Source organism: Taudactylus pleione, unplaced genomic scaffold, assembly GCF_031769625.1.
Source record: "Taudactylus pleione unplaced genomic scaffold, aTauple2 ptg000136l, whole genome shotgun sequence".
In the NCBI taxonomy this organism is placed as follows: Eukaryota; Metazoa; Chordata; class Amphibia; order Anura; family Myobatrachidae; genus Taudactylus; species Taudactylus pleione.
In genome coordinates, this window is record NW_028284538.1 from 3600001 (window position 1) to 3626552 (window position 26552).

The 26552-nt window shown below is 46.6% G+C and overlaps 1 protein-coding gene across 1 annotated transcript in view; it reads right to left on the bottom strand.

Annotated features, from left to right (window-relative positions):
- The window catches only part of LOC148522909 (alpha/beta hydrolase domain-containing protein 17C-like), a 541817-nt gene extending 515967 nt beyond the window's left edge, over positions 1-25850 (bottom strand). Inside the window, exon 1 of the mRNA XM_088473538.1 lies at positions 25315-25850. Coding sequence (XP_088329664.1) covers positions 25315-25835 — 521 coding nt within the window. The 5' untranslated portion in view covers positions 25836-25850. The remainder of the gene's footprint in view (positions 1-25314) is intronic.
- Between the last annotated feature and the right edge of the window lie 702 nt (positions 25851-26552).

Consider the following 26552-nt stretch of genomic DNA (forward strand, 5'->3'; position numbering starts at 1 on the left):
TAGCTGGATGACTATGCTAAGAGATACGAGTGGGCGGCACAAACACGTGGTCCATCTAGGAGTGACACTGCAGTGGCAGACAGGATGGCAGTTTGAAAAACTAGGCCCCAAACTATACATAATGCAAAGAAAAAAAAGAGGTGCAAGATGGAATTGTCCTTGGGCCCTCCCACCCACCCTTATGTTGTATAAACAGGACATGCACACTTTAACAAACCAAACATTTCAGCGCCAGGGTCTGCCACACGACTGTGGCTGAAATAATTGGTTCGTTTGGGCCCCCACAAAACAAGCTGGCAATTAATCTGTCCCTGCACAAACTGGCTCTACGGAGGCAAGATGTCGTCCTCATCCTCCTCATCCACCGATTCCTCACCCTCTTCAGTGTTGTGTGCATCCTCATCCTCACAGAGTATTAATTCGTCCCCGCTGGAATCCACAACCACAGGTCCCTCTGTACGTTCTGGAGGCTGGTCTCCCTGGAAGAGTTGATAATTCATTTTATGAACATCATCTTCTCCACATTTTGTGGAAGCAACCTCCTACGCCTTTCGCTGACCAGGTTCCCGGCGGCACTAAACACTCTTTCGGAGTACACACTGGAGGGGGGGCAACTCAGGTAAAATAGAGCCAGTTTGTACAGGGACCTCCAAATTGCTTATTTTTCCTGCCAGTACAGGTACGGACTGTCTGACATGCCTACTTGGATGCTGTCACCGATGTAATCCTTTAACAGAAAGACGCACGCTTGTTGCTGCTGCTTTGAGGATGCAAGTGCGGCTACAGCCCACACAATTCACAAAGACAGAAAAAAAAAGAAGAATATTTTTATTGTTTGTGGAGCGCACTTAGAGGGTTACACCACCCTTTAACAGACAGACGCACGCTTGTCGCTGCTGCTTTGAGGACAGTATCATATGCAGTGACAGTAGACTTGTCAGAAATTGTTGTCACGTCCTTCAGTCCGGACCAGATGTCCAAACCAGCCCTTGACTTATGACACAGGCGCACGCTTGGCGCTGCTACTATGTTAATGCACGTGCGGCTACATCGCACACAAGTCACAAACACATTAAAAAAATCATTTTTTATTTTTTGGAGCACTTTGAGGGTTACACCACCCTTTAACAGACAGATGCACGCTTGTCGCTGCTGCTTTGAGGATGCAAGTGCTGCTACAGCCCACACAATTCACAAAGACAGAAAAAAAAAGAATATTTTTATTGTTTGTGTAGCACACTTTGAGGGTGTCACCACCCTTTAACAGACAGACGCACGCTTGTCGCTGCTGCTTTGAGGATGCAGGTGTGGCTACAGCCCACACATTTCACAAAGACAGAAAAAAAAAGAAGAATATTTTTATTGTTTGTGTAGCACACTTTGAGGGTGTCACCACCCTTTAACAGACAGACGCACGCTTGTCGCTGCTGCTTTGAGGATGCAGGTGTGGCTACAGCCCACACATTTCACAAAGACAGAAAAAAAAAGAAGAATATTTTTATTGTTTGTGGAGCGCACTTTGAGGGTTACACCACCCTTTAACAGACAGACGCACGCTTGTCGCTGCTGCTTTAAGGATGCAGGTGCGGCTACAGCCCACACATTTCACAAAGACAGAGAAAAGAAGAATATTTTTATTGTTTGTGTAGCACACTTTGAGGGTGTCACCACCCTTTAACAGACAGACGCACGCTTGTCGCTGCTGCTTTGAGGATGCAGGTGGAATCTAGACGGGATTTGGAACCGGGGACACACTACCTCCATCAATTGTCTAAATCCCACTGCACTAATGGCGGATACCGGACGCACGTCTAACACCAACATAGCAGTCAAGGCCTCAGTTATACGTTTTGCTTCAGGGTGACTGCTGTCGTACTTCATCCTCATCGCTAGGGACTGTTGGAGGGTCAATTGTTTAGTAAAAGTAGTGATGTTCCTACTTCCTCTCTGGGATGATGAACAACTCCCAGCAGCAGCAACAGCACTAGGAGGAAGTGGTTCTTGATCTTTCCCTATTTTATTTTTATCGGAGAAAGTTTGGTCCTCCATTTATGTTATATTGATATATACTTTGTGGGTTACACCACCCTTTAAGAAATGAGCCAGCCGGCTCTTTACTTATGGGACACAGGCGCACGCTTGGCGCTGCTCCTTTGTTGATGCACGTGCAGCCACAGTGCACACAATTCACAAACACAGAAAATAATTTATTTTTTGGTTTGGACTGGAGTGTACTTTGGGGGTTACAGCACCCTTTAACGGTCAAGCCAGCCGGCCCTTTACTTATGACACAGGCGCACGCTTGGCACTACTTTGTTGATGCACGTGCGGCTACTGCGCACACAATTCACAAACACAGAAAATAATTTATTTTTTGGTTTGGACTGGAGTGTACTTTGGGGGTTACAGCACCCTTTAACGGTCAAGCCAGCCGGCCCTTTACTTATGACACAGGCGCACGCTTGGCACTACTTTGTTGATGCACGTGCGGCTACTGCGCACACAATTCACAAACACAGAAAATAATTTATTTTTTGGTTTGGACTGGAGTGTACTTTGGGGGTTACAGCACCCTTTAACGGTCAAGCCAGCTGGCCCTTTACTTATGACACAGGCGCACGCTTGGCACTACTTTGTTGATGCACGTGCGGCTACTGCGCACACAATTCACAAACACAGAAAATAATTTTTTTTTTGGTTTGGACTGGAGTGTACTTTGGGGGTTACAGCACCCTTTAACGGTCAAGCCAGCCGGCCCTTTACTTATGACACAGGTGCACGCTTGGCACTACTTTGTTGATGCACGTGCGGCTACTGCGCACACAATTCACAAACACACAAAAAATATTATTTTTTTAGCACTTGGGGGGAGCACCCCTGATGGACAGAGCACCCCCTGGACAACACTACAGCACCCCTTTAGGACTGGGACACTGCACAGGACTTTGGAGTGGACACAGCCCCTATGGAGAACTGACTGCACAACACAGTCCAGCCAGCCCCTATGGACTTTGAAGTAGTGGACACAGCCCCTATTAACAACAGCAGTACAACACAGCCAGCCCCTATGGACTTTGAAGTAGTGGACAACAGCAGCACAGCACAACACTACTCTGCACTACACTACACTACACTACACTACACTACACAGCCAGCCCTAACTCCCACCCTCCCTCTTCACTGTCCACAGCCGAGTGAGAAAATGGCGCCGACGCGGGTACCTTATATAGGATCCAAAACCCGCGAGACTCGGAAGGCGGGATGATGACGTTTTGCCTCGATTTCAGATCCGAGTCAGGCGGGAAAAGTCGAGCCTGACTCGGATCTGCCTCGGATCGGGGGGGTTCGGATTTCAGAAATCCGAACCCGCTCACCCCTAATTGATACCTCAATGTTATTCAATTATCTTGTAGGGGTGCAACTCTGGGACATATCAGTAATCACCATTGCATAAGAAAGAAACAAAGAATCCCATATGAGTGCACAGTCTCTCAAATAAATTTTAAGTTAAAACATAACTTTTAATTACTTGTTAATATCCACTTATATGGTTCCTAAAAACACAGCAAAATAAAGACACAAAAATGAGAAAAATAAATACATACAGTATGATATAAAATACGCTGTAGTTCTCAGTCAATATGTCTTTTATTTATACACTTTATAGTGTTTTATTGTGTGTGAATTACATTTGATATATTTAGTTGTCTAGTGCAGTATATCCATACTTCTGCAATTCTATCAATAAATGTAATAGTGGTGTGACTGCTCTGATTTAGCCACTCCTCGTATTATCCAGATATCTATAATGTCCGTTCCTGTAGTTACTAGGACCACTATCTCCCACAGTGATATGTGAGCAGCGTTCTGTTCGTAATTAAACTATGTTGCATACATTGATCTCCCCCAATGACATCCCTATGATCAGGTAATATGCCAGTCTCGTATTGTGCATGTATTTCACTTCAAACCTACTAGAAGTGCTTCCGACTTTTATTTCAATTACATGTTACTCATAGTGACCATCTAATTCACTCCCATTGTACTTTTATATTCATGCACAATGCTATATTTCCAATCAGGTCTGACACAGGGCACTGACACAGCTCCTCTTATTATCTTTTGTTATACGGAGCTGTCAGTGTGGACACTATATACAAACGGCTGACTGTTTTCTATTTATATTAACATACAGTAGCTGCTCTTATCAGCTTTCTCACCTGTGGGTCAGCATGAGCAATAAAGGCAACTCTAAACCAACACAGTCCCTCTTATCAGCTATCTCCGATGGGCTGGCAGCGTGAGCTGTGAAGGTAGGCAGCTGCTCTGTCTAATTCTGCAAGCATTGCAAGAGCTAATATGTATGCAGTCGGACGCTTTTTTGCGCTCTGCGCTTGCATCGCAGCGAACTAGCCACTGCGATCAGGAATGAGAGCGCAGTGTGTACGCAGACCTATTGCAGAGTGATTGACAGGAAGTACCATTTGTGGGTGGCGACCGGGGGGGGGGGGTCTGGCGAACACAGGTGTGCCATTGCGTTGGGACGGCGTTGCAGGGGTATGCATAAATTATCCACTGCAATGCAATACGCAGCTACGCAGCCTGAGGTCTCATAGCGTGTACTGATGTCAGCTTTTCCTGAATGAGGTCTGACCTGCCTTATCTGTGCGTATGGGTCTGATGTTACTCGATGTTACCGATTGTTTCGCTATGTTGCACAAGTATACGGATGCGTGTAAGGGGAAGTGGCCGTCCTTATGTTAGGCTGTGTTCATAATGCAATTGCAAACATTTGCATTTCACCGCTGAAATTGATATTACCAACTGCGTAGCGTGCTGAATCAGGCCCACATTCCACACAGTTGAATTCATTAAAAGATCCACTGATGGTCTGGAAAACCAGAACGGTTAGGGGTCAGAGTAATTTCAGAAACACTGCAAGTCTAGCAAATAAAATTGATTTCTTTTTTTGCCTAGCACTTGTTAAAGATGGGTAAATGTTTCAGGTTACTAAAATAGAAAATGGTCCCTATCATTAAAGGGTTCCCATGAAACAGGCAAATAAAATGTCTTCCAGGTAGTCAGTGCACATTTTAACTATAGGATATGATTTTGGACATTTGTATACAAGAGAGAACTGTAGATAAACGTCTTTATTAATGGTGTAGCTATAATGAGTGCAGGGTGTGTGGTGCACATGAGCCTCTGGGTGCAGCGGGGCCCACACTGTACACCCTGCACCCATTTCTGCAATACTTCCCTCTCCGGAGTCCCTCATCAGCAGTAGCAGCGCTGTACAAATCACCGACAAGATGGTGCAGTGGCCATTTTACCAGCGTTTTGCGCATATGCAGTAGGGAAATCATCGGGAAACTGTCTGATGCGCCATTTCCCCTGTGACCTGTGCATACATAGTAGACTCTGGCAAAGCGCTAAAGTCTACTAGTGCCCAGAGTCTACTGCTGCATACAGTGTTCTGCTGGCCACCAGGTAGAGAGGAGGGGGCCCCGGACGGAGACTGCACATGGCCCCCCTCCTCTATTAATAGGCCCCTGGAGGGACTGGAGGGGTTTTCTTATAAAGAAACATTGCAGTGGTTCCTAAACTATCGGATTGGTGTGCACCCGTACACACTGAGCAATTTTTAGCTCAGTGTGTGATGTCTCCAATGGGATCAAGAGGGCAGGAACGATCTGACCGTTGCAGCGTTTGTAGCCGTTTATTAGCCAATGTGCTCCTGCACATTGGCCATAGGGCTCACCAGGAAGATTCCTGGTGGACTGTCAGGCTAGACCAGGAGGGGTGGGGGCAGGCTTGGAAGGGTGATAATTGAAGAGGCCGGGGAGAGTGCTGTGGGAGGATGATTATTTAAGGGGCCGGAGGGAGTGCTGTTGATGGAGGGGTGCCTCCATCAACAAGACTTCTGCATTTTTCCCTGTCTATAGTTATGGAGAAACGTGTGGTTTCCCTACCCTTGATGTGCCTCATTTCCCACAATGAATGGACAGTGGCAGGAATATGTTTTATACCTTTTGTTCCATAGTTATCCTTCACTATGAAAAAAAGATGGGTACAGGGTACAAAGGCAACATTCAGCCTCTTGCAGTGTGTGTGTGCTCCGCTTCCCTTCTGTCCTTCTATTAACCTGGCAAATTACAGTGCCACTAAAGTAAGGAGTGCTGAGACCCCTTCCATACAGAAGCAGCCCACAGCCGGCAGGCACATGATACACTGTTCCTGTGTCTGGCATGTACTGCCATGATTATACTCACTCCTCCCACTCACATTAGTCTGCTTCATAATCTACAACACATTACCATGGATGGCTGCTATAGGCTATGCCAGTGGTTCACAAACTTTGCTGAATCACGGCACCCTAGAATATCAACATTGTTTTCACGGCACCCCTAGGCCGAAAGTTTCTTATTGAGAAAGTCAAAGTAAACATATAAAATGAAGCAAATTGTGCTTACCTGTCATCCTTAGGTTCAGTTTTGTGGTGGTGGAAAGGGTTGCGCTTCTGTTTGTCCACAAATATAATGATTGGTAGTCACCAGCACTGGTTTTGCCTATCACACTGACCATAAATAATTTAATTTGGTCCTAGACCACCAAATTGCGGCACCCCTGCAAGTGTCCCGAGGCACTCATGGGTGCCCCGGCTCCCAGTGTGGGAACCACTGGGCTATGCAAACAAGCCTGGGTTGGGAAGCTCTGTCAGAATAAGTCCCCACAGATATGTGCCGAGTGTCAGCCCCTTCTGTCATAACATAGAGCAAGTCAGCCAGCGCACTAGTTCTGACTTCCCCATTCCTCCCCTGCTTACACCTGATCCCAATGTCCCCTCCATGTAAATTCCACCCTCTATTTGTGTCTGTGACTCACTGCTCCCTCTTTTCCCCAAATAGTCTGTCTTACTCTCTCACCCACTGTCACGGTCTCAGACTTTGTGTTTATCACTCTCCAAGGTTGTGTGTATATAACTCTGTCTCCATATTATTTCCGCCTGTCCCTTTTTTTCTCTCCCTTTGTGTGTACCCCACCTCAGTTGCTACCCCTCCTTCCTATTCTATCTACCCCACCACCCTCTGTCCTCTTGCACCACACCTTCTTTCCCTTGCTCTTCCATTACACCCCTCTTCTCACCTTTTCTTGCCCCTCTATTGCTGGAGTTTAATTGTAGGCTGAACCATCGCTTTTTTTTATTGTCTTCAAACTTCGGTTTGTCGCTTTTCGCTTATAAGCTTTTTCTGTGTCGTCTCTGTGTATCATACAGCAGTAGTCAGCCATCATGCTGACGTCCCAATGACCCTGGTATCTTCTTTCTACATCTTTAACATCTTGGTGGAACCATTCACATTGTTCTTCACTGTAGTCTCCGAGATTATTCGGGAAATGCTCAATATTGGAATTAAAAAAATGCACCTTTAAACTCATATTGCAGCCAAGGTTTCTGTAACTATTAAACATTTCCCTGACAATTTCTTTGTAGTTTGGATCCTTGACATTGCTTAAATATTTTGTGTATGCTGTACTGTATGAGTGGTGTGTACTGTATATGTACTGTGTGTGTGTAGTGTGTACTGTGTGTGTGTTTGTGGTGGTAGGCAGAGGTTAAAATGAGCCGGTACAGGGCAAAACTGTGTTGCATCTGTTGTATTTGGTTCCACATTCGCCAGCTCACCTTGTAGCTGTAGTTGTTGTGTGTGTGTAATGTTCATTTAGACAGTATGGGGTTTAGGCCCTTTGTAAATTTTAGCCCGAGGCCCATGTGGACCTTAATCTGGCACTGGGCGGGGGGACGTTTTATGACAAGAACTGAATTGCAACGACCATGTTTTATAAATAATATTTATTACTTTTCGCATGCCGGACTTTTCGCCGACATCTCTAGTTTTCAATGTGAAAAATGATCGCGTGTGTGCCCGCTTATCCCCGTATTCAATTAGAAATTGGTGAAGACGGGACCCGGCAAAACTCTAACATGTGAAAAGTACTGTCGGATTTGGGGAAATCAGCCTGACACCCCCAAAAGATGGACTGACATTGGGGATATCCCTGAATAGCCCCACTGAAGGTATTTGAGTACTTAAATGATCTCAATAGCTGCTATTTAGCGTCTTTGCATAAGTGATGGGGAGAATAGCATTTAGCCGTTTTTTTTGTGAAAATAAGTAGTCTCCGCAAATTTGGGGTACACGAAAATGGGTGCTAGCAAATTTTAAAGTTGCTAAAGTGAAGTTTTAAAAAACGTAAAAAACTTTTCACATGGTGAAATGATGTCACCGGCGAAACTTTTTCGCCGAATATGTCTTTTCACTGCTAATTGAATATGGCCCTTAATATCTTGTAATGTCAAAATTTTTTTTTTTTTTTCAATTTATTTATTTTCGGCTTACACCACCCCTACTAGCTGACCAATCATATACCTATTTTATTAACTTCTAAACACTGAAGGTGCATACACACAACGATTTAGTAAATGAACGATTTTAGTAAACGATTTTTTCCCTTGAAAAAATTTACGAAAATTGTTCATTTACTAAATGTAATGAACGATTTTTTTTTAACTACAAACTATTTTTGCATATTCCCTTACTGAAAATCGTTGAGTTGACAAGTCTGACTGAACTACAAACTTCAAACGTGAACGCGCATGAACTATAATCGTTCATTGTTTGACTCAGAAAGTGAACAATTTTTTCAAACGATTGAACAATAAACGATATCGTTTAACGATAATCGTTCAAAAAATCGTGTGTGTATATGCACCTTGAATCTAAATATTTACTAAATGTACTAATACAATATAAATATTAAAATATAAATGAAGTAAAACAGAGAAATCATTATTTTCTATCTATTAAAACAGACCTCATCAAATTTTACAATTCTAATGTATCTTCTATTTTCAGCTTCCATCTACCTCTGGACCCAATTACTATGTTGTCTTTGACGTGCTGCATAATGATAAAAAAATATGAATACATTGTGCCCATTACACACATGTTCTGTAGTATAGTGACATTTATAATAAGATAATATATGATATGGGCCGGTTCTAGACTGTGAAAGAGCTAAGGGTGAGAGTTTCCTCTGGCGCCCTGAGTTCAGGGGGCGTGACCAGATGGGGGCGTGACCAGATGGGGGCGTGGCCGCCGCAGCTTGTAATGTCAATCACCAGATCTCACCCATGTGACTTTTGATTGAAGAACCAGATGCCAGATCTAACAACATGAGACGTCATGTGCTAGCTATTCCACCTGCCATGAATACTTCTGCTTTAGAGAATGTTGTTCTTCACATAGCTATAGCTATATCTGTTAGGTGTGTACCCAGCATTAGAACTCGCTCCAGGGTGCTCTACGTAAAGATACTTTAAATTAAGTATGAGTATTAGTACATATATGTGGCTGACATAATGTCAGGGAGAAATCAGGTCCATTTAGTGTGATAGGTATTGGATCTGTGCATACATAAGGCTGGCATTAGGTCCCTATATTGCACTGGTTACATGTATTGTACATATATGTGGCTGACATAGTGGCAAGGCATTGTGTGCTGTTTAGAATGTGCTAGGAATAAGTATTGTAGATATATAGGCTGGCATAGCGCTAAAGCAGATTACGGCCTGGGTAAGCAAGTCTGGACTCAAGACTTTTTTGTAGCCACTGGTAGACATGTAGTGTTGATGGGCAGGGGGTGGCATGTGAGTAAAGAATGGCAGGCAGGGTGGTATTACAGTGAACAGCAGGTGAGCAAACGAGTGGCATGTAAGGAAGCTGTAGGAAGGCTGACAAATGTTATATATAAAAGCTTATGGGCATGGGTTGGTATGTGTTTGAAAACCTAACCCTCCCTTTCATGCGTGAAATGAGTAATCCAAAGTTACCAGAATTAGCATCTATGGGCAAAAGTGAGCAGAAGCAGTACATTGGTAAATGGGCTGTAACTGGATGGGAAAACCTGAGTCGCACAATACATAAACTCACTAACGTGTATTATTGTGTTACCATATAGCAACCTTCTTAAATACAATGTAACTAAACTTCTAAAATAATGACACAGACAACAGTGTTGGCGTTTAAATATTTTGTCAAATTTATTTTTGACAAGTCATTACATTTTAGACTATAAGTTAATACTAATAATGGTGACGGCACAAAAGAACGCACAGGACAATAACAACCAAACGTCTCAATACAAACACACACACACAAGCCAAGCATTGGTGATCAACTCTCCTTTACCTTCAACTGGTCCAGGTGGTATAGCCATTTCATGTCCAGGACAATTGGCTGTCGCCTTACTCCACTTTAATGAGAGCGCACCCACTAAGCCTAACTATTAACATAAAGTAACTCCAAGTGTCGTTCTTTACCGCCAAGCGAGGCCTAAACCGATGCACCGCCACCATAACTCAACTCTGTAACAAGAAACACCTAAACCAGCAGAAAATGAGCCAATCCTGGAGGACTAAAAATGCACGCCATCTCCTCGAAACAAATGTGCATCGCGGAATTGAATAAACATCTGCTCCACTACACCACCACCATTCTCCAACATGTACCTCACCACTGCAGTATTTACCTTCCTCCTAGCAACATCCAACCGGGCACCAGAACCACCACACCACCAAACACTCCTGTGGACAATGAAATACCACAACAACTGGCAGGAAGGCAGAGTTTCTGCTATCAAATGGATCTAATGACAATAGAGTGCCAATCCAATGTAGTTCGCTGACCTAAATCCTTCCCCATAAGGGTAGAGAGGGAAAGAGTTGTCTGTAATGGATGCACAGAATTAAAATATAACTGTTATTATTCTTTAAAATATGTATATCATAAAAGAAAGAAATTAAAGTATTATATAGGTAAGAAAAATTGCAATTAAAATAGATTCTCGCTAACAATACAGGTGTGTTTTTAATATTTTCTGACCTATATGGTAGTATCCTAGATATCTATATATTATTTATTTAACCTATTGCAATAACAATTATGTAAACCAAATGCCACTCTGTCAGTATTATTTCAAACATTAATTATAGCACTGCATTAAATGGAGTACGTATATGTCCACATATCACAACATAAGTAGATATGTTTATTCACACACAGATGCAGCACCTATAATACGGAAAGAAAAAACACAAACCAAGCAGTTGAACCACAGACACACCATACCGACAAGACATGGAAAACGTAACAAAGGGGGGGGAAGGGGAACAACGTAGCTAACCAGACTTGAGGCAAAAAACATAAAAAAACCCGGAGTAAACTAACCATCACGCCATAGCATATATAATTCAGAAGACAATTGGGCCCCGGGGTAAAATAAAAAATTCCTCATAGACTCCCGCAGTAGGTCGGCGAGTGGTTAGGCCTCCGGTGAGCTACGTTGGAGCAAAAAATAGCTAAACCTGGATGAATATAATGTCGGAACGCAGCAGAACGCCACCGACCAAGGGATTTGATATCCCCGTCGGATAAGCCAGCAGAAGCCGCAGATGAAGCAGCTCCTATTCTAAATGAGTGAGTACCGAACTTGCCCGGCTCGAGCTCTGAAAAAACAATGTTGCAAAAACATGACAAAACTGGTATTTCGTAACCAGAAGAAATCCTCGTGCATCAACCAAGCCCCATCCCATCGCCATGCATCTGCTCAAAGGAGCCCGCCAGCGCCACCGGACATACTGCAGGAATGGGATATGGTTGCAGTGAAGCCAGCACCTTCTACCAGCCTGGTCCGCACTGGAGCGCTGTATAAGGCCTAGCATTGCTTCCAAGCATACAAATTACGTCCCCAATAGTGCGTGGTGGGTCAGCCCTTTTAAAGGGGGGGGCAACTAATTTGCAGACCCAAAAAACGACACATGAAGCGTCATGGCAAAAACCTAATTGAAACAGCAAGTATTCAAAGCTGAAATTAAAAACAAACTGAAGGGATTGCAGCCAGCAAGTAGAGGAACATGGACATATCAATGGGACACCTGCAGTTCATTGCTTTAGGGGTCGACCTGGACCAACCCCCGCAAGCCCTCGAAATTATGAAGGACCTGCAGGGGCCGGGCCTGTCATACAACGCAAAGAAAAATAGACACGACTGCTAAAATATGCTGTAACACAGCGAGCGAGCGCCATGGCCAATACAGATCCCAAATAAATGTCAGCATGACTCTCTGCAAGCTCTTAAGTGCCCGAGCCACCAAAACCAGATATAACGCTCTCATTCCAGCCAACCCACCTGCTAACAGCGCAAAGTCTTGGGGACAGTGCATCCGCAATCCCAATCTGTGTATCAGGCACATGCCTGACAACAAATGGACATTAAGCAGCAGGCAACACAGAACTATTCATCCTAGCAAACGAACAACCGGAAGAGAGGATGAACTCTGAGGTCAAGCGCATGCAACGCGCCCAGGGTGTCGCAACAAAATCATACTCACGTTACACAAGCGGTCCCCCAAGAGTTCTAGACAACCACAAATGGGAACAGCTCAAGCAACAGCATGTTCTCAGTGAACCCCTACGCAATCCACGTCAACGGCCAAGGTAAAGCGCACCACGAACCGTTGAGGTAGGCTCAAAAATACAGACACGACAGCAGCGCCACAGCCACGGGAGACAGTGTAACAAAACCAGGGGAGTAGCGAGGGCGGTTCCAGTGGAGAATTAAATGGACAGAGGGCGCCATACAGAGTTCTGGAATTCATGGGGCGCTAAATAGTATAACGGTCGCCTGTTATTTATTTATTTTTATTTTATTTTTTTGTTAGTTTGCACTATAACCTAAGGAAGTTACGGATATTTATTTGTCATTTATTATTTATTTACTAGGAGACCTGAATTAATAATACTGGTGGTAGACAGAACATGCATAGTAGTACTCACATTAATATAGGTGCAATGTATATTTGCGAAGTAGGAGCATAGCTGAGAATGGAGTTTCCCATAGGTGTCCCCACTCCAATGATAGCTGCTTGGGGCAGTAATTGCAGTAATAAGCTATGCACCCTGTGGAATATCACTCAACTTAATGTTAAGTGCTCAGAATATATAATACAACCTCCTCTATTGACTGATAACCACCGCTACCGGACCCTTACGCGACATCTGCGCTATAAAGGAGGGGCCTGCCTTCCCCTTCAGGTAATCCTAACAGCCATTGTTTTTAAAGGGACAGGGCTCAGTGGCAAATGCAGAATTTCTACAAAGGGGTTTCCAAATGCTTGATTTGTACATTTCACCATTAAGAGGGCATAATCAGCATGTAAACCTGCTATAATACTGTATATATCATACGAATGTACTGAATGAAATAATTCTGGCATATACAGGACCAGCAAACACAGTAAGCCATTATATGTAGAAGTAGGGCCATCCTGTCTGAGCTGAATCTTTTATTTCATATGGGGGCTCCATTACAGATCATTTTGAGCAAGTTGGGGAATCTGGGGGAGGGCAGAAAAAGAACCATGCACTGCCCTGGACATAGATGTACAGGTTGGACTCCTTATGTACTGTATGGTATATTACTCAGTATTAATAATTAATCCCATAGATGGTCTATATCAGTGCTTCCCTAACAGTGCATGTTTTCCAGATCACCTAGTCGGTGCACAACTATATTCATTACTGGTTTTCCAATTTTTTCTACCGGCTGACACATATTAAAAGTTCAACAGGGACTGTAGTGCTAGTTATTTCATTGTGACGCTAAGGGGATCCTAAAAAACATGTCACTGTAGTATTATATGCTATTTCTTATGTGTTTTTTATTTATTTAGTCACAATCTCCCAATAGTCTGAGACCCCAGCTGCCCACTAGCACAAACAAATTGTTAATAGGCTCATAGCCCCTCCTGGTCTGGGGCACAGATGTGGTAGTATGAGGCACCTGGGAGGGCTGCACACTGCACCCAGAGCAGGCTGCAGCAGCGCCCCCCCATTATGAAAATGGCAGCCGTGAATCGCGGCAAAGCCACGCACCCCCCCATGGGCCCGCACCATGGGCACGCGATCGCCCACGACCTGACATTTCAGTAACCTGACCAGCAGGGGCCGATCAATGAAACACAGGCGGAGCCAGCGGCAATATGCTCAGCTGCGGCTCCGCCTGACCACTGCCGCAGTCCCAGCATGTGCGGATGCACCACAGCCGCGCCGGGCACGAGAGAGAGAGGCAGGATCGGAGGAGCCGGATAGCGCCGCCTGCCCCTATACTAAAGAGCCGCGGTCACATCCACTGCGCATGCGTGGCCGCCGCCTCATATGTGTATACACAGTGGTCTTATGTCCAAACAGTCACAGTGCTTGTATACAAAGTGGTCTTATGCCCAAGCAGTCACAGTGCTTGTATACACAGTGGTCTTATGCCCAAGCAGTCACAGCGCTTGTATACAAAGTGGTCTTATGCCCAAGCAGTCACAGTGCTTGTATACACAGTGGGCTTATGCCCAAGCAGTCACAGTGCTTGTATACACAGTGGGCTTATGCCCAAGCAGTCACAGTGCTTGTATACACGTGGGGTACAGCACCAAAAAAAAAGTTTTTGTTTTTTTTAAACTTTGAACTTTCTTGAAGGTATTTTTTTTTTATTTTTCTTTAAACCTTTTTTTTGTACACACAGCTACTTGTAAGTCTGGAGTCTTTGGACACAACCACTTTAATCAGCATAGCATAGTGCAGCGTACATCTGCGTGTGGTCAGTGCCCCCTTACATAGCCACTTAATCAGCAGAGTATAGCGCAGCATACATAAGCATGCTCAGTGCCCCTATAGATAGCCACCATCATAATTGTATAGCGCAGTGTGCTGTCAGTGCCCCTATACATAGCCACCATTAGCAGACTATAGCGCAGCGTGCTGTCAGTGCCCCTATACATAGCCACCATCAGCAGAGTATAGTGCAGCATGCTGTCAGTGCCCCTATACATAGCCACCATCAGCAGAGTATAGTGCAGCGTGCTGTCAGTGCCCCTATACATAGCCACCATCAGCAGAGTATAGCGCAGCGTGCTGTCAGTGCCCCTATACATAGCCACCATCAGCAGAGTATAGCGCAGCGTGCTGTCAGTGCCCCTATACATAGCCACCATCAGCAGAGTATAGTGCAGCGTGCTGTCAGTGCCCCTATACATAGCCACCATCAGCATAGTATAGCGCAGCGTGCTGTCAGTGCCCCTATACATAGCCACCATCAGCATAGTATAGCGCAGCGTGCTGTCAGTGCCCCTATACATAGCCACCATCAGCATAGTATAGTGCAGCGTGCTGTCAGTGCCCCTATACATAGCCACCATCAGCAGAGTATAGCGCAGCGTGCTGTCAGTGCCCCTATACATAGCCACCATCAGCATAGTATAGTGCAGCGTGCTGTCAGTGCCCCTATACATAGCCACCATCAGCATAGTATAGCGCAGCGTGCTGTCAGTGCCCCTATATATAGCCACCATCAGCAGAGTATAGCGCAGCGTGCTGTCAGTGCCCCTATACATAGCCACCATCAGCAGAGTATAGCGCAGCGTGCTGTCAGTGCCCCTATACATAGCCACCATCAGCATAGTATAGCACAGCCTGCTGTCAGTGCCCCTATACATAGCAACGCTGCATTATACTATGCTGATGGCTATGTATAGGGGCACTGTGACAGCAACACTGTGCTATATTCTGCTGATGGCTATGTATAGGGGCACTGTGACAGCACGCTGCGCTATACTATACTTACCTCGGACGATCTGGATTTCCTCCCCTGCATGCGGCCGGCGGTGAATCGTATGTATTCCAGCAAGAGAGGCAGCAGCACCATCCAGTGTGACCAGCAATCCAGGATCCAGAGGAGAGAAGACCGCATCTGGGAGCAGAGGAGCCTGTGGAGGAAGATATCTGGTCCTAATTCTATTTTTACAGGTAAGTGAAATCTGTCCCTGTACCCTACCCTCACCCAGACCCTGGGGTAGATGTAATATAGGGGCACTTAACGTGCCACTATATCGCTTCCTGCTTCACCTCTTTATTGAGGTGAAGCAGGAAGTTCTACCGATGAGATGTATAAACATCTCATCGGCAGGAGCGGAGGAGCGATAACTCCCCCCTCCGGCGCTACCCGCTAGAGACCACAGTGCTGATGCGCTGTGTCAGACCCGGCCGGCTCCACTGAGCTTGCGAGGGATCTTGCAAGTATTGCGAGATCCCCGCGTTCAGCCAGGAGCCGGCAACCGCTGCAGCAGGGACAGCACCGTCCCTACTGTGGGGATAGGGCAGCGCCAGGCTGTAGCTGTCGATAACAACAGCTACAGCGGGCCGAACGGTCAGGCGATCTGACCGTTCATACATGGCCCAGGCTATCGGCGCTGCTTTCTTGTAGATAGCAGCTCCGATAATGACGGGCGCACTGCGCCCGTCATTTACCGCCAAACCCCCGATCATACATCGGGTAGAAGTGGTATCAGCGCACATAACGTGCACTGATACCGCTTCTGACCTTCTTATATCTCCTCCCCTGACCCATACACCTCCTGCACTATTACAGCGCCCCCCCCACACCCCAACCTGTAAGCCCATGCACAATAACACCACCCTGACCCATGTACTCACATAACAAATGATGAAAACCAATAGAGCCCCCTGCCCCATGCACTGTAAGCCCATCCTGCCCCATGCACTTACATAGCCAGTGCTGAACACCTATTGTGCCCTTGTCCATCCTGCCCCATGCACTTACATAGCCAGTGCTGAACACCTATTGTGCCCTTGTCCCCTGTAAGCCCATGCACAGTAACATCAACCTGCCCCATACACTCACATATCAAGTGCAGAACACCTGTAATGCCCTCTCCCCTGTAAGCACTTGCCCCATATACTAACATAGCAAGTGCAGAACACCTATAATGCTCTCCCCTGTAAGCACTTGCCCCATACACTAACATAGCAAGTGCAGAACACCTATAATGCCCTCTCCCCTGTAAGCACTTGCCCCATATACTAACATAGCAAGTGCAGAACACCTATAATGCTCTCCCCTGTAAGCACTTGCCCCATACACTAACATAGCAAGTGCAGAACACCTATAATGCCCTCTCCCCTGTAAGCACTTGCCCCATATACTAACAAAGCAAGTGCAGAACACCTATAATGCTCTCCCCTGTAAGCACTTGCCCCATACACTAACATAGCAAGTGCAGAACACCTATAATGCCCTCTCCCCTGTAAGCACTTGTCCCATACACTAACATAGCAAGTGCAGAACACCTATAATGCTCTCTCCCCTGTAAGCACTTGCCCCATACACTAACATAGCAAGTGCAGAAAACCTATAATGCCCTCTCCCCTGTAAGCACTTGCCCCATACACTAACATAGCAAGTGCAGAACACCTATAATGCTCTCTCCCCTGTAAGCACTTGCCCCATACACTAACATAGCAAGTGCCGAACACCTATAATGCCCTCTCCCCTGTAAGCACTTGCCCCATACACTAACATAGCCAGTGCTGAACACCTATTGTGCCCTTGTCCCCTGTAAGCCCATGCACAGTAACATCAACCTGCCCCATACACACACATTACAAGTACTGAACACCTTTAATGCCATATCGCCTGTAAGCACTTGCCCCATACACACACATAGCAAGTACTGAACACCTATAATGCCAGATCGCCTGTAAACACATGCAGACTAACAGCATCCAGATCCTAAATCGTGCACTCACATAGGCAAAATTTAAATAACATATATTTTTTTTCCCTTTGTAAAAAACATTCACATTATTTATTATTAGGTGGGATGTACTGAGCATCAGTTCTGCGATGCGGTACATCCGGCCAGACTTCAGGTACTTACCACGGTTCATTCCCACGGTATGTAGCAAGAATTTTCAAAGGACAGTTCTCCTAATAAGACCTGTCCTTTGTGATGCTGCAGGGAGGAAGGAATTCCGGATTTAACACCCAGAAGTCCCTCTGGCGTCCTTCTGTGCATGCGCAGAAGGACGTGGGCCTCAGCAGCTCAAGGGAGGGATCTGATTGGATCCCTCCCAGTCAGGAGCATCCAGATAAGAAGTCCACAGGCTTATATTGGGTAATGCCAACCTGAATGTGGCGTTACCTAACGGGACGAAACACCGGAATGTAGTACATTCTGGGAATGCTGAAAAATCCCAGAAAACTGCATTTATGGGGGTCTTATCGCATTTTTACCTTTAGTACATCCCACCCTTAATACACTGACCAATGCTATCAAATAAGGAGTTATGCATCCCTATAGGTCCATGTAACCCTTTTTAAGGTTACACGCTAAGAGCGCCTTTTCAAATGTACTCACTTATGCATCGCAACACCTCAATCATTTTTTTTTTATTCAATTTTTTTTAAATACTTTTTCTTTTTAGGTTTAATAAGAAGAAATGCCTAGGGAGAAGAGACCCCGACCACCTCGTTCACCCTCATCCTCTGATCTGTCTCCAGACACCGGTGACGAGTGTCAGGCGTCACAGGAAGAGGGGTCACGATGGAGGGAGAGGAGTGCGGCGGGGGTATCTTCTACACAGGACCGTGGAGATCAACTATCAGAGGTAATGTATTTTTACAGAAACAAATAAATTTTCACATACATTACTCTCACTGGACATCACTAGGCCAGGGGTGCATTCTAATATTTAGGGGACAAAGATAGACAAAATAAGCTGGGCCCCTACAAGATAGATAAAAAGGGGAGGGGAGTTATGGGAGTAGGGTATCACCCCTTAGCAGTGTTACTGTTTGTGCCCACTTAAACTGTTTTCCCTTTAGGGACGGTCCTTAGATAGTATTTTCTAATAGGTACAGCCCTTATACAGTGTCCACAGTATTTGAGGAATTTTTAAATAATGCTCCCAGTAGGGTATCAACCCTTAGATGTTCATATGTTAGTGGCCTTTAAAAATTGTCCTCAGTAGTGGTGTCCCTCAATGTCCCAAATAGGGAGGTCCCTTATCCAGTGTCTCCGTTAGAGGTGTCCCTTTAAAAAGATCTCCCAGTAGACTCATGCTGCCCATCCACTAACAGACATAAAAACGACAGCACGATTACGACATTGTAATCGTTCTGTTGTTTCTAATATCTGTGTGTATTGGGACATCAATAATCTGCAAACACGCTGAACCTGACGTTTTCTACTTCAGGGTCTATAGGGTATCCACAGGATACCTTGGGGTATAGGTGTGACGTCAGTCGCTGGGCACCATAGAGTTAAGCTTTTCAGCCTCCCAGGATGCACTAGGGTCCCCCTCCTATACCCCGCCCCCGAGCCAAGGCACCCCAGTTTAGTTTGGTGCCCGGCCGGCGTCGGGTGCACCTGTCGGAGTGGGGGCTAGAAGAGCCCCTGAAGCTTTCTTCAGTGCAGCTGTGGCTGCACATCTGGATGTACAGCATGGACAGTCAGTCCTGACGTCCATGCTGTCTTCCCTACACCCCCGCCGGTACCAGAACGCCGGTACCGATCCGGGGATGCTGGTGAGCATCTGGGGTCACAGCTAGCGGGGACCCCAGATGTTCCGGACCATGGCCGGATCCAAGGGGGACAAAGGTAAGCAGCGGGGTCCCGCGGTGGGTCCCCGCTGGTCACATGGTCCTAAGTCCCCAGGCAGGGGGCTCCCTGGGGACTGGCTGCAGCGTGGAGCCAGGCGACCAACCTGCGCTTTCCACTACCCCCTGGGACAGCGGACCGCAGCAGAGCGGTAGCGCTGCGGCGTCCCAGGGGTTAAATGCATGCCAGGGGAGCGCGCCTTCCCTGTCTCACAGCCGGCGCCTCCCCCGCTGCACACAGCCCTCTCTGCATGCTGCCGACTGGTCCTGTGGCAGCGCTCCTCCCCCAGGCCAGCCTCCTCTCTGCTCCTCGGCGGCCATCTTCTCCAGAACGCATGGTGAACGCTGCTGGAAGCGCTGGACGGAAGCATCGTGGTCTGGGTCCCCCCGCATACCTCTCCTCCGCTGTGGCTCAGGTCTGTGTATGCAGCGCTGTGTCCTACCAGGCCCTGTGTCTGTGTAGTTGAGTGATCAGCGCTGTTAGTGCAGGAATTGTTATTTCTCTGCATTGTATGTGACTGTGCTAGCGCTGCCTGTAACTTTTCTTCTCTAAACTGTCAGCTTTATCGACCCACCTCAACAAGGGACGTCCGTTCTGGGTTCCAAATTGGGTCCTGTTGACAACGGACGCCAGTCTTCGGGGCTGGGGAGCAGTTTCGGGTCCACACTTGTTCCAGGGCAGGTGGACGCCGACAGAAGCGGAGCTTCCAATAAATATCTTGGAACTCCGTGCGGTCTTCAATGCTCTCCAGCAGGCACAGCGGTTTCTCCAGGGTCGCCCGGTGCAGGTCCAGTCGGACAACGCTACCACCGTGGCCTACATAAACAGGCAAGGAGGAACTCGCAGTCGGGCGGCTCTCATAGAGGTCTCTCGGATCCTGGTTTGGGAGGAGCGCAATCTTCCGGCCATATCAGCGGTCTTCATCCCGGGAGTGCTAAATTGGGAGGCGGACTTTCTAAGTCGCCAGGACGTTCATCCGGGGGAATGGTCCCTGCACCCGGACGTTTTTCAACTACTGGTGGACAGGTGGGGTCTTCCAGAAATCGACCTCATGGCGTCCCGGCACAACAACAAGTTGCCGGTGTACGGGTCTCGCACAAGAGACGAAGGGGCGTCTCTGGTGGATGCTCTGTCCGTCCGGTGGACGTTCCGGTTCGCATACCTGTTCCCTCCGGTCTCCCTTCTTCCACGGGTAATCCGGAAATTCAAACAGGAAGGAGGGACGCTCCTGTTGATAGCTCCCGCGTGGCCCAGACGGCACTGGTTCTCAGACCTTCAGGGTCTGTCCGTGGGCAGTCCTCTGCGGTTGCCGCTACGACCGGACCTTCTGTCTCAGGGTCCTTGCCTTCACCCGGACCTGACTCGGCTGTCTTTGACGGCGTGGCTGTTGAGACGGCCATGCTGAGGTCCCGGGGGTTTTCCAGCTCTGTGGTGCGTACCATGTTACGAGCTCGGAAACCGTCTTCCGCGAGGATATACCATCGCGTGTGGCATACGTTCTTCCAGTGGTGTCGACCGAGAGGTTATGCACCGCGGGAGTTTCGTCTGTCTCTCGGATTCTCGCCTTCCTGCAAGCGGGACTAGATCATGGGCTTCGCCTTGCTTCTTTGAAGGTACAGGTTTCGGCCCTATCTGTCTGGTTTCACCGTAGGATTGCTACAATCCCGGATGTGCGCACCTTTATGCAGGGTGTTCTCCGCATTCAGCCGCCCTTTGTTCCACCTGTGGCGCCTTGGGATTTGGCTGTGGTCCTGAGGGCTCTCCAAGGACCGCCGTTTGAACCACTGGGCTCAGTGGATCTTAAATGGCTAACAGCTAAGACTGTTTTCCTTCTGGCCATTGCTTCGGCCAGACGTGTTTCTGAGTTAGGGGCTCTTTCTTGTAGACCCCCTTTCTTGGTTTTTCATGGGAACAGGGCAGTGCTCCGCACTCGGCCCGAGTTTCTTCCCAAAGTTGTTTCCCAGTTTCATGTTAACGAGGAAATAGTTGTTCCGGCCTTTAACTCACCGGGTCTTTCCGTGGGTGAGGCCTCTTTGGATGTTGTGCGGGCCTTAAGGACTTATGTTGACCGCACTTCTTCGTTTAGGAAGTCGGACGCTTTGTTTGTCCTCTATGGCTTCCGTAAAAAGGGTTGGCCTGCTTCAAAGCAAACTTTGGCAGCCTGGATCCGTATGGCTATTTCTGAAGCTTATCTTCATGAAGGCCTACCGGTCCCTCCTTCTCTGAAGGCTCATTCCACTAGGTCTGTGGGTCCTTCGTGGGCAGCTCGACGTGGTGCCTCGGCAGTTCAGATCTGCAAGGCTGCTATGTGGTCCTCTGTCCATACCTTCGTGAGGTATTACAGGTTTGACACCTTCGCCTCTCAGGATGCTTCCTTCGGGCGGCGGATTCTCCTTTCTGCACAGGAGCGTCCCCACCCTTAAAGGATACTGCTTTGGGACATCCCCAAGGTATCCTGTGGATACCCTATGGACCCTGAAGTAGAAAATTGAGATATGGTAAGAACTTACCCTTGTTATCTCTATTTCTACGAAGTCCATAGGGTTCCACAGGACTCCCGCCCTGTCGCACCTGTGCTGCAGATAGGCTTTGCTCTGGTCACCGGTTTTCCGTCTCCCTCTGGTGAGAATGTGATTCTTGTATGTGTCCAGATCTTTTTTCTCTCTCTTCCTTCTCCTCCTCCGGCCTATGGCTTGATAACTAACTGGGGTGCCTTGGCTCGGGGGCGGGGTATAGGAGGGGGACCCTAGTGCATCCTGGGAGGCTGAAAAGCTTAACTCTATGGTGCCCAGCGACTGACGTCACACCTATACCCCAAGGTATCCTGTGGAACCCTATGGACTTTGTAGAAATAGAGATAACAAGGGTAAGTTCTTACCATATCTCATATTATCGTCACGTTGTCCAGCATGTTTGCACGATGATAGATGTCTAAACGACCAGTGGCCGCGCGCATTGCTGGTCATTTTGGAAATTTTTTCAAATGATTTATGAATGATTGAATGATAATGATATCGTTATCGTTAAATCTCTCATATAAATCGTCTAGTGAAAGGGCACCTTAATACTGATTAGTGCAGTACTGTGTGGAAAAAGATGCCAACGGTGGGCATATAATGTGTGGCATTATACATATAAGTGCATTATTGTGAGGCATTTTGGGCGACAACCACCTTTGCCCAAAATGCCACACCGTAATGCACTTATATGTATAATACCACACATTATATGCCCAGCGTTGGCATCTTATTCCACACAATACTGCACTAAACAACAACATGTTATAATAAATAGCAAGTAGGCCAGATAAACTGGTGATGCTAAAGGTATTTTTAGAATCACATCTTATTTTATGTGAGTTGTTGTTGTTGTTGTTTAGTGCAGTATTGTGTGGAATAAGGAGCTCATTCAGAACCGCTAGCAAGTGGCCGCTCGCTCGCTCGCTCTGAGCGATGGTCGCACAACTGCACAAACGTATAAGTCGCAGTGCACATGCGCAAACTAGCGGATGCGATGTGAAATTGAGCGCTCGTAGTACACAGACAGGACACTACTTTGAGTGACAGCGCCGTTTGTGGGTGGTAACAGGGGAAGGTGCTTATGAACGGGGGAGAGGAGGTGTGAACACAGGTGTGTCTGACTGTCAGAACGGAGTTTAATGGGAGTGCATACTTAACAAAGTAGCGTCATTACACACGTGACTTGGGTGTACTTTAGCCTGAACTGCTCGCAGTGCTTGCGGGAGGGTAAGGTCCACCTCAAGCACTGCGAGCAGCTCCGATGGCTCCCGATGTTCCCAATTAATCCTACATTGCCCGGAGATGACATGTGCTGCGAGTGACAAGGGGGCGTCTTTAAACACTTGCGAGTGCAAAATACCGTAGCTCGCTAAGACATAGAGGCGGGCTCACACCGCAAAGAGCGAGCGCATGATTTGCATATTCGGCCCCTTTTTTCCAGCGAGTGACCGCATCTAGCGAGCGGGTCTGAATGAGCTTCAGAGATGCCAAAGCATATAATGTGTGGCATTATACGTATAAGTGCATTACAGTGTGGCATTTTGGGCAAAGGTGGTTGTCCTTTGCCAAAAATGCCTCACAATAATGCACTTATACGTATAATGTCACACATTATATGCCCAGCATTGGCATCTTATTCTACACAATACTGCACTAAACAACATGGCACACAAAAAAGATGTGATTCTAAAATACCTTTTGCATCACCAGTTGATCTGACCTACTTGCTATTTATTTTTAAATATGTGAATGTGTTACCTATGAGACTGCAAATGTGGTTTTTTACTTAAATCATGTGATTTTATACATTTGCAGTCTTATAGGTAACACATTCATGTATTAAAAAATAAACAGCAAGTAGGTCAGATCAACTGGTGATGCAAAAGGTTTTTTAGAATCACATCTTATTTTATGTGCCATGTTGTTTAGTGCAGTATTGTGTGGAATAAGATGCCAACGCTGGGCATATAATGTGTGGCATTATACATAAGTGTATTACGGTGTGGCATTTTGAGCAAAGGTGGTTGTCCTTCGTCCAAAATGCCTCACAATAATGCACTTTTACGTTTAATGCCACACATTATATGCCCAGCGTTGGCATCTTATTCGACACAATACTGCACTAAACAACAACTTGGCACATAAAATAAATGTGATTCTAAAATACCTTTTGCATCACCAGTTGATCTGACCTACTTGCTGTTTATTTTAATGTGCCATGTTGTTGTTTAGTGCAGTATTGTGTGGAATAAGATGCCAACGCTGGGCATATAATGTATAACCATGCTGCACTGCAGGTGGGGCAGATGTACAATGTGCACCCGGGGTACAACCATGCTGCACTGCAGGTGGGGCAGATGTACAATGTGCACCCGGGGTACAACCATGCTGCACTACAGGTGGGGCAGATGTACAATGTGCACCCGGGCTACAACCATACTTCACTGCTGGTGGGGCAGATGTACTATGTGCACCCGGGGTACAACCATGCTGCACTGCAGGTGGGGCAGATGTACAATGTGCACCCGGGGTACAATCATGCTGCACTGCAGGTGGGGCAGATGTACAATGTGCACCCGGCGTATAACCATGCTGCACTGCAGGTGGGGCAGATGTACAATGTGCACCCGGGGTATAACCATGCTGCACTGCAGGTGGGGCAGATGTACAATGTACACCTGGGGTATAACCATGCTGCACTGCAGGTGGGGCAGATATACAAGGTGCACCTGGGGTATAACCATGCTGCACTGCAGGTGGGGCAGATGTACAATGTGCAGAGAGAGTTAGATTTGGGAGCAGGGGTCCAAACTCAGATCTAAATTGTAGTGGAAAATAAAGCAGCCAGTATTTAACCTGCAGGCACAAAGAGTAAATGTATGTGCCCCCCTTATATTGCTACATGATCTGTCTGGATACACAGTTACTTGCTGTTTTTTGCTTTACTCCCACCTCAGAACCAGGCCCTATAATGCCAGCAATACTATACCCACAGTCTCCTTCTAAGCAGACACCAATACACCCATTACATTTATATCACCTGTGTATGTGCTGAGTGGGGTATACAGACTAATAAGAGCACAAAGCACAACACATATGGTCACCGCATGTAGTAACTATGCACATGTGCCTAGTGTAGCATAGCCCCACATATGTACCGGACGCCCACACCATTACATACAACTGTGTGAGGGCTAGAGGAGACCCATACACCCCATCCATACATACCGGGTCCTCAGGGCCTGCCAGGCCGCCTCGATGTCCGCATACAGGTTTTTCTTGCTTGGCTTGCCGCTGCTCATCCCAAAGCCAGAGTAATCGTAGGAGAAGATGTTGCATCGAATCCTGGAGCCCAGAATAGTGTAGTAGCTGCACATCTGGCCTAAATCAGCATCGCTGCCGTGAGAGAACAGCAGGGTGTAGCGGCTCCCAGGAGCGCAGCGGATGTACATACAGGCCAGGCTGTTTCCCCGCTTGGTAGTGCAGCGGAACATCTCCACCGCATCCAGATGCTGCTGGGAGTACAGCCAGTTAGTGCTCCCTGATAGGTGCAGGCTGCATATGGGAGGTAGGTGGACGGTGGGATCCACCTGGTCATCCTGAGCCAGGTCCTGGGCTGGAGGGGCCTCAATGTCCTGCAGTGTGTATGAAGGCTCCGGGGGCTGAAAGGCCAGTTTGGAGACAATGCTGCTCGGCCACGGTGGGCAGCAAAAGAGCGAGCAAAGCTCCCTGAGAGAGAAGCCGTTCATTCTCAGACAGGGCAACGGTAGTGGGCCTAATAATACTAATAATACAAAATAATAAATTTACAACTATACTAAATACTAATACTTCTAAATACTATACTAAATAGGATAAAAGGAACAACTACGCTAATAATAATAATAATAATAAATAACTTAAAACAAAAAACTATACTAAATACTAAATAGGAAAAGGAACAACTACACTAATAATAATAATAATAATAAATAACTTAAAACAAAAAACTATACTAAATAGGATAAAAGGAACAACTACACTAATACTAAAAACTAACTTAAAACAAAAACTATCCTAAAACTAATAATAATAATAATACCACCACGGAATAATACGCCTATCACACTGCAACCACAAAGCCACTACTCTCTCTGAGTAACAGCCAAGTGGATATGAGCCTGTGACACAATAGAGGTGACATCACAGACACTACATGTCCCTGACCAGGGCTTCTGCCTCAGCCCCTGCACACAGCTAGCACTGTCATTGTTATATTACTAGATTACATACTGTATGTATTGGGCATATATATAACTGCTTATATGTAGAATAAATGTAACACTATGGGGTCTAGTTACTAAGCAGTGTTTGGAGACAGAGTGAAAAGTGATAAGTCTGTGATAAGGTGCCAGCCAATCAGCTCCCATCACAGACATCACTTTTCACTCTGTCTCCTAACACTGCTTAGCAAATAGACCCCTATG